Genomic DNA, 14325 nt, shown 5'->3' with positions numbered 1-14325 from the left:
TTTAGTTCATACTGCAGATTAAGTCTGATATTTCTTTATTGATTTTCTGTCTGGATGATTTGTCCAGTGCTGAAGTTGACATCTCCAGCTATTACCCTATTGGAGACTTTCTCTTTAGCTCTAATAATATTTGTTTTATATATCTAGATGCTCCAGTGCTGGATGCATATGTATTTACCATTGTTATATCTCTTGCTGAATTGATCCCTTTGTCATTATATAATGGCCTTCTTTGTCTTTCTCTTTTTTTGTTTTTTTTTGGAGACAGAGTCTTGCTCTGTTGCCCAGGATGGAGTACAGTGGCGTGATCTCGGCTCACTGCGACCTCCTGCCTCCTGAGTTCAAGTGATTCTCCTGCCTCAGCCTCCCAAGTAGCTGGGACTACAGCTCGCACCACCACGCCCAGCTAATTTTTGTATTTTTAGTAAAGAAAAGGTTTTGCCACATTAGCCAGGCTGGTCTTAAACTCTTGACCTCAGGTGATCCGCCCACCTTGGCCTCCCAAAGTACTGAGATTAGAGGTGTGAGCCACTGTGCCTGACTTGTCTCTTTTTATAGCTTTTGTCTTGAAATCTGTTTTGTCTAATACAGGTATAGCTACTCCTGCTCTTTTTGGTTTCCATTTGTATAGAGTATCTTTTTCCATCCTTTTATTTTCAGTCTGTGTGTGTCTTTACAAATGAAGTATATTTCTTGTAGGCAACAGACTGTTCAAGCGATTCTCCTGCCTCAGCCTCCAGAGTAGCTGTGATTACAGGTGTATGGCACCGTGCCTGGCTAATTTTTTTGTATTTTTAGTAGAGACGAGTTTTCACCATGTTGGTCAGGCTGGTCTCGAACTCCTGACCTGAAGTGATCTGCCCGCCTTGGCCTCCCAAAGTGCTGGGATTACAGGCATGAGCCACCGCGCCTGGCCTAAGTGAGGCGATCTTGGCTTACTGGAACCTCCACCTGCTAGACTCAGGTTATCTTTCACTTCAGCCTCCCAAGTAGCTGAGACTATAGGCACGTGCTACCATGCCCAGCTAATTTTTTATATTTTTGTAGAGATGGGGGTTTGGCCATGTTCCCCAGGCTGGCAAATAACATCTTATAACTCATTATTTTAAGCTAATTATTACTTAATACTGATTGTAAAAACTAACAAATAAGCAAAGAGAAAATTAACAAAAACTCTACACTTTAACTTTATTCCCCTGCTTTGTAACTTTTTGTTGTTTCTATTTATATTTTATTCTGTCTATGTCTTGAAAAGTTATGGTTATTATTTTTGATAGGTTAAACTTTTAGCCTTTCTACTCAAGATATGGGTAGTTTACAAACCTTAATGACAGTGTACTTATTATTACCAGTGAGTTTTGTACCTTTAAATGATTTCTTATTGCTCATTAATGCTCTTTTCTTTCTGGTTGAAGAACTCCCTTTAGCATTTCTTGTAGGATAGGCCTAGTGTTGATGAAATCCCTCAGCTTTTTTTGTCTGGGAAAATCTTTATATCTCCTTCATGTTGGCTGAGTGTTTTTGCTGGATATACTATTCTAGGATAAAAGTTTTTTTTTCCTTCAGCACTTTAAATATGTTGTGCCATTCTCTCCTGGCTTGTGTGGCTTCTACTGAGAAGTCTGCTGCCAGATGTATTGGAACTCCTATTGTATGTTGTTTCTTTTTTCTTGCTGCCTTTAGGATTTTTTCTTTATCCTTGACCTTTGGGAGTTTGACTGCTAAAAAGTCTTGAGGTAGTCTTATTTGCATTAAATCTGCTTGGTGTTCTATAACCTTCTTTTACTTGACTATTGATATCTTTCTCTAGGTTTGGAATGTTCTCAGTTATTATCCCTTGGAATAAACTTTCTACCCTGATCTCTCTCTCGCTATTCCCTCGCCAAGGCCAAAAGCTCTGGGATTTGTCCATTTGAGGCTGTCTTATAGATCTGCTAGGCATGCTTCGCTTGTCGTTCTTTTTTCTCTTTTGTTTCCACTGACTGTGTATTTTCAAACAGGCTGCCTTCGAGCTTACTACTTCTTTCTTTTGCTTGATCAATTTTGTTGAGAGACTCTGATGCATTCTACAGTATGTCAATTGAATTTTTCAGCACCAGAATTTCTGCTTGATTTTAAAAAATGATTTCCATCTCTGTTAAGGATAGGATTCTAAATTCCTTCCCTGTTATATCTTGAATTTTTTGAGTTTCTTCGAAACAGTCATTTTGAATGCTGTGTCTGAAAGGTCACATACCTCTATCACTCTGAGATTGGTTGCTGGTGTCTTACTAAGTTCCTTTGGTGAGGTCATGTTTTTCTGGATGGTCTTAATGCTTGTGGATATTCATCTGGATATTGAAAAGTTAGGTGTTTATTGCAGTCTTCACAGTCTGGGCTTGTTTGTATCCATCCTTCTTGGGAAGGCTTTCCAAGTATTCATAGGGAGGTGAGTATTCCTCTGGGTATCCTTTCACCTTTGGAGATAAGGATGCTTCTTTTCTCTGGGTATAGGGAGGGGACCTCTCACATGAGGATTTTATGATCTGCTTCAGGGGATGGTCAGTTCTTCCTGCACCTGCCTTTCCTCAAATTCCTTTAGCTTAAAATATTCGATATGCCAAGGTGCTGTATTTTGGAGTTGCATGCTCAGAACTCCATCACACTCAAGTGTGGAAACTCAGGTTAGCTTGCTTAGTATCATTGCATTATTCCTCCTTTGGAACTGTATGTATTATTTAGGAAAATGGCTTATGTAATTATTGTAATTTAATTTTTCTGAAATTTCTATCCCTTACGTTTTTAGAGATGCTTATATACATTAATTTTCAGAGAACTAAAAATATTGAATAAATACTGCTTGTTGCTTTTAAACAATCTATGGGGAGTAGAAAAATTTTGATTTTAGTATTGATTGTTTACTGTTTCTTGTAGAGATTCACAGTTCCTCTATACTTGATCCAAAATGTTGCCAGTGTCTTTAAGGCAAATGGTAACACTTGAGCCGGGGAGTTATTTTATTTTAATAACGTTTTTTCCCCAAAGCTGCATTGACTGAGGAGAAAGTCAGTTTTTGTAGCACATCAGTTTTTGTAGAGAATCGGTTTTTGTAGCACATCAGTCATTACTAAAGTATGCCTGTGTTCTGTTTAACTGCTTGTTTCTTTCTACTTATCCATTGCTATGGAATATATAAAAAGATGATTTTTTTTTTCTTTTTTTTTTGAGACAGAGTCTTGCTCTGTCACCCAGGCTGGAGTTGCAATGGCGTGATCTCAGCTCACTGCAACCTCTGCCTCCCAGGTTCAGTTGATTCTTCTGCCTCAGCCTCCCAAGTAGCTGGGATTACAGGCACGTGCCACCACACCCCGCTACTTTTTGTAGTTTTAGTAGAGATGGGGTTTCACCATGTTGGTCAGGATGGTCTTGAACTTCTGACTTCAGGTGATCTGCCCGCCTTGGCCTCCCAAAGTACTGTGATTATAGACATGAGCCACCACACCCTGCCAAAAGGAAGATTTTATTATGGAAAATTTTAGCCAAATTCTCGTCTCTAAAATGTTTAAAATTTTAATTCAAAGGCAGTTAGTAGGTATTGTTAACAACAAAACTACCTGTTTTTATTTTATTTATTTACTTATTTTTTGAGATGGAGTCTCGCTCTCTCGCCCCGGCTAGAGTACGGTGGTACGATCTCGGCTCACTGAGAGCTCTGCCTCCAGGTTTACGCCATTCTCCTGCCTCAGCCTCCCGAGTAGCTGGGACTATAGGCGCCTGCCACCTCGCCCGGCTAGTTTTTTTGTATTTTGTAGTAGAGACGGGGTTTCACCGTGTTAGCCAGGATGGCCTCGATCTCCTGACCTCATGATCCACCCATGTCGGCCTCCCAAAGTTCTGGCATTACAGGCATGAGCCACCGCGTCAGGCCAAAACTACTTGTTTTTAAAATTCAAACATAATTATGAATAGTTCAGCAATTAATAAAATGAATGTTTAAGTAATGCTTAAGCCCATTTTTCTGAGAAGGAGACAGGATTGAAGCTGAGTAAATATACATTACTGTGTTTTCTTTGTGTAATTCTGAATCTTATGTAAATGGATTTGTAGAATTAATCACTGTGGAAGGAATCCTTTTTGCCCTTCCCAAGTGAAGCTCCCATAGGTACAGTTGGGTTGTCCTTCTGGGTTGCTTTAAGGGCACTTTAGCAATTTTAAAAACTTAAGTACTAATTTCATAGCCAGTGTCAGCTGAATTTATTGAAGTAGGTCAGACTCTGGATAGGAACTTGTTTCCCAACCCTAAAGAGAGTCATTATCCATTCTTCTATTTGTTAGAGAATGGTAATAAATTCTTCCACATTGACCACAAGTCTAGAGCAATTTCAGAAAATCTAGATAGTTGGATTTCTTCAGGTATAGGAAATTACTTAAGATTCTGTCAGACTTTTATTATCCCAGTGGATTGAAAACAAAAACAAAACAAATAAAAAGAAAAGTCAACTCCTTTCCACCCCCAAAGAAGCCATATTCAATGGTTATATTCTTCAAAATAGAAACATCCCTCCCTGCCCCCACCCCACCCCCCAGCCAAAGAATACACGTGCAAAAATGCAATTAATTCTTTGGGGAATTCTTTTCTAAAAAAATTTTATTATTGTAGGTTTTTCTTCCTCTCCAGTTTAATTAAGCAAGCTTTTAATGTACTATATGCCTAGCAATATTTCCTTTGGACACTGGAAAATCAGTTTCTCTGCCTATACGATATAAAATTCTTATCTCGGTAGCAATTAAGAAATAGTATAGTCATATGATAAAACATATGGTAACTGAAAGTGTAAGTATTATGAGAAATCCATAATTAGTGATCAGTATGTTTTTAATTTATGAAGGAAGGCTTCATGGAAGATTTAGGATTTCAGATGATGCTTGAAGATTGGATATGAGTTGATAGAAAAATGTATAAAATATAGAATAAGAAGCACGAACAGAAACTTTGAATTTCAAAATGCCAAATAGTAACTTAAAGATGTTTTTGGGTGTTGGCACTGTGTTAAAGCAGCCTCGGCCAAATTAATTGGTCTGCCATCACAAATTAATGTTGCAGATCAGTAAGTGAAAAATCAGGGACTCACAAACTCAAGTCTTTTGAACTTAAACGTCCTTGCTGTATTAACATTCAGTGATAACCTATGAGGGTGGCATTGAGAATCTACCAGGTGCTATTACATTCTGAGACTATAAAACTTAATAAGACATGTTTCTTTCAGAGATCTAGAGAGACAGAGACACACACACACGTGTGTATACTATGGTTAATTTCTTGTGCAAATCACTCAATGTATATATGCTATAGAAAAGTTAATCTGCGTTTCCTACGATTGTCTCATAGTGGGAATATCTTCTTAGAGATTGTACATTTAAAGAATATTGGTATAATTCGACAATTAAATACAAACGCTTTACTTCATGTAATGTTCTAAAACTGGAGAAAGTCTGGATTGGATTTCAGTGAGCAATAATATGTCATTCTTCAATATGGCACACCTTCCTAATGGGTTAATTAGTACATTTGACTCTATGTGATTTTTACCTTACATGCCAGTTTAAAAAGCTGTGATTATACTGTACCTCTTTGGGCCTTCTCACAATTTTGTAGTCAACTGTTAGTTAAATAGTGAGTGGGTGTTTACTAAATTGAGATACCTTTATATCTTTTTTTTTCCTTTCTTTCTTTTCTTTTGAGATGGCGTCTTGCTCTGTTGCCCAGGCTGGAGTACAGTGGTGTGATCTCGGCTCACTGCAACCTCTGCCTCCTGGGTTCAAGCGATTCTCCTGCCTCAGCCTCCTGAGTAGCTGGGATTACAGGCATGCGCCATCACGCCCGGCTAATTTTTGTATTTTTAGTAGAGACAGGGTTTCACCATGTTGGTCAGGCTGGTCTTGAGCTCCTGAACTCGTGATCCGCCCACCTCGGCCTCCCAAAGTGCTGGGATTACAGGTATGAGCCACTGCACCTGGCCAGATAATACCTATTTCATAGGTTTGTTGTATTTGGCATATAGTAAGCACTATCAAGTGTTAGTTATTACAAATCTATTATCCCTTATTTGCAATTTTGAAATTAAAATAATCAAACCACAAAGCAACAGTTTTTATACTACTTGACAGCAAAGCCTGATCTATTTAATGTCTTTGTAACATATAGTCTGTTTTTGACCCTATACTTGACCTTATTTATATATTGTAAAAGTCCTTTGTAATGGCTGGGCATGGTGGCTCACGCCAATAATCCCAGCACTTTGGGAGGTCGAGGCAGGCAGATCACTTGATGCCAGGAGTTTGAGACCAGCCTGGCCAATATGGTGAAACCGGTCTCTACTAAAAATACAAAAATTAGGCAGTTGTGGTGGCACATGCCTGTAATCACAGCTACTTGGGAGGCTGAATCATGAGAACCGCTTGAACCCCAGAGGTGGAGGTTGCAGTGAGCCAAGATTGTGCCACCGCACTCCAGCCTGGGTCAAAAAAAAAAAAAAAGTCCTTTGTAAAATGCAGATACTCGTGTTACTATTTTATGATACATATTGGGCAGTATAGTTGACAGCCTTATGAAGTAAAAATAAACTTTGATATAATTATTATTAAGTACAGCCAGCCCTTTGTATCTTTGGGTTCTGTATCTGTGGATTCAGCCAACCATAAATTGAAAATATTCAGGAAATAAAAAAGGATGATTTTGCCTGTACTGAACATGTAGATTTTTTCCCCTTGTCATTGTCTCCTAAACAATACAGTATAACAACTATTTATGTAGCATTTTACATTGTTAGATATTATAAGTAATGTAAAGATGATTTAAAGTATACAAGAGAATGAGCAGAGGTTACATGCAAATACTATGGCATATTATATAAGGGATGAGCATCCATGAAGTTTGGTATCTGTGGTAGTGGGGGGTCCTGGAATGAATCCCCCACAGATACTGAGGGATGATTGTAATGTTAACAATAGCTTCTATTTATTGAATGTTTTCTGTGTGCCAGGCACTATGCTGGGTATTTTATATCCATTATCTTATTTATTCCAGTAGTCCTCAGTAGGGAAGTTGTATTGATCCTGTTTTTAATGTGCTGAAGTTTAGGGAGATTAAGTAATTTGCCCAGTGTCACTCCAGGAGTGTGCCAGCAGTGCTAGGATTCAGACTTTACCTCTCGGACTTTTTCAGTAACTCCTGTGTTCTTTCTGTAACCTACACTACCTCTCTACTTTAGACAATTTTCATAAGGAAATAAAAATGACTGATATGCTAAAGTACATTGTTGTTTTGCTCTTTTTACCTTTGATCTTAGGTGCTGGAAAACCGCCTATGTTCGGTGATTATGAAGCCCAGAGACACTGGCAAGAAATTACTTTTAATTTACCAGTCAAGCAGTGGTATGATAATTTTAACTTGGTTTTCTTGTTTATCATGGTTAATATGGATTGTTTGAAAATATTTAAAAGGACAACATGCTATTTTCTTCATCTTGAACATCCTCATCTCTTGCATACTGGTGCCACATATGTGTTGCCTTGCATTTTGTAGGCCTGTCTTGAAATTTGATAGTCCTGAAAGTTAATTCGTATACTTAGTTAGGTGGGCTATGATGCTGAACTAGAACACTGATGATAAAACTCTGAATGTCTATATGTCCTCTGGACATAAACTATGAAAGCACCATCATAGGCTAAAAACATTTCTTCCCTGTTCCCTCATCCACTGTTTCTCTCGCAAAAGATCACTATGATTGTAACTATAGATAAAAATATAAGAGAGCTTTGGCTGTAGCTGATGGCTGAATTTGCAGAGCTGAAAAGGGGACCAAAGGGAGAAGCCTACAATAGTAGGACTTGTTTTCAACTCTGAAAATTTCACATATGTCCTTTTGGTTCACCTTTGAATACCCTGCATCTAGTATAGGGCATGGCACATTGTAGACCCTCAATAAAAATTTGTGGAAGGAATGAGTATTTAGGTGTTCATTTTCTTTCTTTTTTTTTTTTTTTTGAGATGGAGTGTCACTCTGTTGCCCAGGCTGTAGTGGAGTGGTGCGATCTCAGCTTACTGCAACCTCTGCCGCCCAGGTTCAAGCGATTCTCTTGCCTCAGCCTCCCAAGTAGCTGGGATTACAGGCACCTGCCACCACGCCTGGCTAATTTTTGTAGTTTTAGTAGAGACGGGGTTTCACCATCTTGGCAAGGCTGATTTTGAACTCCTAACCTCGTGATCCACCCACCTTGGCCTCCCAAAGTGTTGAGATTACAGGCATGAGCCACCACGTGCGGCCTAGGCGTTCGTTTTCATATGGTCTCATTTCCGTAGCTTTCTCTTTGTATTATGAAGGAGGAGGTCAGCTCTACCCTTCATTGGTTTTATGATACAGTATATAGCAAACCTTCTGTTTCTCAGAACTCAGAGAACTTTATAGAAATTTTTGTTAATTACTATTGCTCTCTATCATAATTGAGCAGTGGTGATTAACCTTAATTTTATATACAAGTCTACCTGAAGTATAAAATAGCAGTAGCTTAGTGGTAAAGAGTGTAGGTGCTAGAGTCAGACTGTCTGAGTTCAGATCCCAGCTCTGCTATTTATTAGCTGGGTGACCTTTGGCAAATTATTTAACTTTCTCAACCACAGTTTTATCACTTGTAGAATGAAAATAATAGACTACATATTTCACTAGGTTATTGTGAGGACTGAATAAAATGATACATGTAAAGCACTTAGGCCAGTCCCTAGCATGTAATGAACTCTCAATAAATGTTAGCTGTGGTTATAGCATCAGAAATTCATGCCTGTGTCATTTTTATTGAACATATGCTGATAACAGTGATGACATTACTTATTGACTTACTAGATGGCTGGTAGGTTATTCTCTTAGAGACTGGCTATATAAACTGTTCATATTATATTGTTGACTGCTTTGGCTACTGCTTTTATATAGGCCCTTTATCAGAGAGTTTTATGCAAGAACTTAATATTGAGTTTTCTATTGATAGGTTGCCCCATTCCCTAGTCAGAGTTTGGAGTGTTTCAATGGAAGAGGAACCCGAAACACTTTAAATGTCTCTTAGTAGGGGAATGATTAAATAAAATCTCTTTCTTATGTGCACATTTTTCCAGGCAGATTCCTAGAAGTGGAAGATCTAAAGTAACACCAGAATATCTCTTTCTACATACCCTGACCAACATTTAACAATACCAGACTTTTAAAATTGGCATTTCCTTGAGTAACTGTGACCTGAGCATCTTTTAACATATTTATTGATAATTACATTTCTTTTCAAAATTTCTTGTTCATTTCTTTCCCCCACGTTTGTAATGGATGATCATTTTTGTAATGATTTGTATGATTTTTAAATAGTTCTACTAATTTTCTATGCTGTGTAATGAATGACCCCCAAATGCTAATTGCTTAAACACACATTTATTATTGCAGTTGCTTTAGATCAGGAGTTTGGGCACAGCTTAGCTAGGTATTCTGCTCAGAGTCTCAGAAGGCTATCATCCAGGTGTCAGCTGGGCTGCAGACTTATCAGAGGCTCAACTGGAGAAGGATCCCTGGTCCAAGTTTCCTCAGCCTCTTGGCAGAATTAGTTTCCTTGCATTTGCAAGAGTGAGGGCTTCAGTTTCTTGTTGGGAGCCACTCTTGCCTCCTATAGCTCACATGCCATTTGTTGCTATGTGACTTCTCCAACATGGCCATGCACTAAAACATGCCAGCTTGCTTCTTTAAAGTCAGTGAGAGGCATTCTGTCTAGTATATCTGCTAGCAAGACAGATTCTTACGTATACGTGAAACAGAAGCACAAGAGTGATGTCCTGTCACATTTACCATATTGTATTAGTTAGATGCAAGTCACAGGTCTTGCCTACACTCAAGGGGAGGGGATTGTACGCATGCAGGGGTCTGAACACCAGGAGATGGTGTTCTTCGTGGTGACATTAAAGTCTCTCTACCACAACAGTATTGTACACTTTAATCATTTTCCTCGTGTGTGTGTATGAGTGTATAAAAAGTCTTTTTTCTGTTTGTCTTGTTCTTTAAATGGTGTCTGTTGTCTTATAAAACTTTATACATTTTGATATATGTAAGTTCTCTGAACTGTTCTTGCAACTTTTCTGTAACTTTGAAACTGTTTCAAGTTAAAAATTTTTTTCTTTAAATAAAAATACCAATTATGACTCTGTGGGTTGTTAGAGAAAACTACATCTTAAAGTTAATGGTAACACTCCTGAAGGTAATTTTATAATTTGTGTGGCAGCCAGTTTTTTTTTTAACTTACTAAATATATACTGAGATGTTCAGTGGGAAAATGCATTTCAATATAGAAATCGTATTTAGACAACTTTTCAGGTATTAATATGTCTAAAGTAAGGCCGGGCGCAGTAGCTCACGCCTATAATCCCAGCACTTTGGGAGACCAAGGCGGGCAGATCATGAGGTCAGGAGTTCGAGACCAGCCTGACCAACATGGAGAAACCCCATCTCTACTAAAAATATAAAATTAGCCGGGCATGGTGGCACATGCCTGTAATCCCAGCTACTCAGGAGGCTGAGGCAGGAGAATTGCTTGAACACAGGAGGCGGAGATTGCAGTGAGCCGAGATTGTACCATTGTACTCCAGCCTGGGCAACAAGAGTGAAACTCTGTCTCAAAAAAAAAAAAAAATTATATATATAATAGTATATAAAGCAGGAGTATCAATTAATTGCTTTGTTCCTACTGATGTATTTTGATGCTTTACATGAAACACTTTTAAGCTATCTTCTTTTATGCCTCTTTCTTCTACTTTATGAATTTCCATAAGAAAGGGGAGCACTGTTACAAACCCTGGATTTTTTTCCTCCTAATCCAACCAATCACTTTATTTTTAGTATATATCGTTGCATGCTTACAGCTTACTGTCAGTGCCTCTTCTACTCATCTCCAGTGGATCTCAAGGTTAAACTAAATGAAAAAATAGGTTTTGTCTGTTTTCAGAAGCTGAAAACCAAATCAGGTTGTATTGGACAAAATGTGATTCTTGAATTACTTGATGGTTTTCCATTGCTGTATCCATCTTAGTTGTTTTGTGGCTAGCAGCCCATTGGAACTACTATTGAGCACTTTGTGGCAGTCACTGACCTTACAGCTTTACTTGTTTAACTCAGTGCTTAAACAGCTCTGAGGCTGATACAATAAAACTTTATGCTATGTAGTAACATGAATTTGGAAATGACACAATTGGTGCCTGTCTTCAGGTATCTCTGTCTAGACAAGTGGGTGCTTTGGTCTCCATTATTTGCCTGGCCCAGTTTCCCAGATTCAAGCTGCCAAAAGGGGCTCCAATTAACCCAGCGATTCTTAGACTCGCTGCTTCTTGGCTTCAAGTCCCAGCCAGTCGTGAAACCCAAGATTGTTCACATGGATGTTTCTGGAGGGACAGTGGCCACCAGCTGGTACCATACTGTAGTACTCTATGCCCAGATGTCTTGGCTGTCTAGCATGCCTTGATAATTTTAATCCCCATCTCTTCTATACAAACCTATGTTTTATGTAGCCAACACTAAGAAGAGTAGACCTTCCGAAGATGATTAATAGGTTATTTGATGGGATCATGTTGAATGCTAATTTAAAGAAATATTTTTAATTCAAAAAGTAGGAGATTGTGACAGTGAGGAATTGTGACCCATTTGAAATAAGTTAGGCCAGGCATGGTGGCTCACACCTGTAATCCCAGCACTTTGGGAGGCCGAGGTGGGTGGATCACTTGAGGTCAGGAGTTCAAGACCAGCCTGGCCACCGTGGTGAAACCCCGTCTATACTAAAAATACAAAAATTAGCCGGGCCTGGTGGCAGGTGCCTGTAATCAAAGCTACTTGGGAGGCTGAGGCAGAAGAATCGCTTAAAAAAAAAAAAATCCAGGAGGTAGAAGTTGCAGTGAGCGGAGATCGCACCACTGCACTCCAGCCTGGGTGACAGAGCAAGACTCCGTCTCAAAAAGAAATAAGCTTATGAACAATGGTATTTGTAGGTTATATAGTTTGGCTTCTACTGTTGTAAAGTATTCTTATGATTGAGAAAATAAATTGAAGAAGAAGCTGCCTAGTTGTAAAGGACATGATTAAGAAATTATGTTAACTCAATTTTTATTCCTCGAGTCATAATTGTGCATAGTTCCTTCACATTCTGGCCAACCAGAGGAGCCTATCAATTTGTGGACGTTAGACCTAGTTGTCTTCCTAAAATTCAGAGAACCTTGCATGTAACGAGGCTCTTGTTACATGTTGGTTGAATTGGTTGCAAACAGTCCTATTCTTTTAGTCGTTGCATATTTTTTGTTGTATAAGTGTTAGTCATTGATGAAGTCTACTAATAATAGGATGACAGTAAATCCCAGTTTGCCTAGGAGAGTCCTGGTTTGTGTCTATTGACATGGCTGAATTATTAATAGCTTAATAATTAGTAAATTACATTATTAAGCTTAAATAAATGATGTTAAATTATAAGTCTACTTCTTGAATATTGATTAACGGAATGGTGCTTTCTTCTTTTTTTTTCAGGTATTTTAACAGCAGTGATAACAATTTACAGTACTGGGGATTGGATTACCCACCTCTTACAGCTTATCATAGTCTCCTATGTGCATATATGTAAGTTTTTCTTTCTTAATGTAACTCTAAATTTTTATGCCCTTGGCAGATTTAGTAAGAAGCAGTGTGATGGGGCTTTCTTGACTAGCGGAGAGATTGCTTGTAGCTGCTATTGTATTTTTTTTTTTTTTTTAATTTTTTTTGAGACGGAGTCTTGCTCCATAGCCCAGGCTGGAGTACAGTGGTGCAATCTTGGCTTACTGAAACCTCCACCTCCCACGCTCAAGCGGTTCTCCTGCCTCACCTCCTGAGTAGCTGGGACTATAGGCACCCGCCACCACGCCCGGCTAATTTTTGTATTTTTAGTAGAGACGGGGTTTCACCATGTTGGCCAGGCTGGTCTCAAACTTCTGACCTTAAGTGATATGCCCGCCTCAGCCTCCCAAAGTGCTGGGATTACAGGCATGAGCCACTGCACCCAGCCACTGCTATTGTTTATTACAAATGGGTTTTAAGATACAACTGTCAGCCGGGAATGGTGGCTCACGCCTGTAATCCCAGCACTGTGGGAGGCCGAGGTGGGTGGATCACGAGGTCAGGAGATTTAGACCATCCTGGCTAACATGGTGAAACCCCATCTCTACTGAAAATACAAAAATTAGTCAGACATGGTAGCACATGCCTGTAGTCCCAGCTACTCGGGAGGCTGAGGCAGGAGAATCGCTTGAACCCGGGAGGCAGAGGTTGCAGTGAGCCGAGGTCATGCCACTGCACTCCAGCCTGAGCAGCAGAGTGAGACTCCATCTCAAAAAAAAAAAAAAATAACTATCAAAGTTTGAACATTTCTATAATTTTTTTGGAGGACATCTCGCAAGAAATGCAAAAAAACTAGTTTTGAAGTAGAGATGTTATCCATATGTGTGGAATACTGAGAAATATATTAAATATGTGTTAGTTGTGTATAAGAACTTTTTTTTCTGGAACAGCTCAAAGTAAATGAAAAATATAGATCCAAATGGTTACTGACTAATCTGTCAAGTTAGAAACTAGAATAACTGTAGTGTTTCATTTGTGATTTAAGATCAAAATGGGAATTCCTCCTCCTTTTAAAGAAATTGAATAGTTATAGAAGATAAAGAACTTCTGTTTTTGTAGCGACCCAGTTCTACTCTGTAGTGATATTCCGTCTTAGATTTGAAGTGTGTCAGCAAAAATTTGAGGAACCTCTTCAAATATCCTGTGAACTCATCTTCCTTGTTTAATTTCAACTTTATAGCTGTGTGTCACTTCACGATGGGGATACATTCTGAGAAATGTATGGTTAGGTGATTTCATCATTGTGTAGGAGGCAAAATGGTATAGCCTACTATATCTAGGCTCTATAGCATAGCCTGTTTTTCCTAGGCTACAAACCTGTATAGCACATCACTGTACTGAATACTGTAGGCAGTTGTAACACAATGGTATTTGCATATTTAAACATATCAACACATAGCTAGAGTAAAAAATGGTAATACAATCTTATGGGATCATTGTCCTACATATGGTCCATTGTTGATTGAAATGTCGTTATGCAGTGTCGTTATGAGTGTATTTCATATTTGCAAAAATAAGCTTCATGGATTGAAAATAAACTCTCAAACATCATTACAGTATTCAGGGTAATTGTGATATGGTTTAAAATTTCATTTATCTTTAAGAATTGTGTTTAGTTTTATGTAATGAT

General features: G+C 38.6%; 1 protein-coding gene across 1 annotated transcript in view; it reads left to right on the top strand.

Moving 5' to 3' along the window:
- The window catches only part of ALG6 (ALG6 alpha-1,3-glucosyltransferase), a 65991-nt gene that overhangs the window by 18191 nt on the left and 33475 nt on the right, over window positions 1-14325 (top strand). The window contains exons 3-4 of the mRNA XM_007978483.3: window positions 7329-7413; window positions 12570-12659. Coding sequence (XP_007976674.1) covers window positions 7329-7413; window positions 12570-12659 — 175 coding nt within the window. The remainder of the gene's footprint in view (window positions 1-7328; window positions 7414-12569; window positions 12660-14325) is intronic.

The sequence above is a fragment of the Chlorocebus sabaeus genome, chromosome 20, assembly GCF_047675955.1.
Source record: "Chlorocebus sabaeus isolate Y175 chromosome 20, mChlSab1.0.hap1, whole genome shotgun sequence".
NCBI lineage: Eukaryota > Metazoa > Chordata > Mammalia > Primates > Cercopithecidae > Chlorocebus > Chlorocebus sabaeus.
Note: the sequence above shows the minus strand (reverse complement) of the source record. Positions and strands in the feature narration are given on the sequence as shown.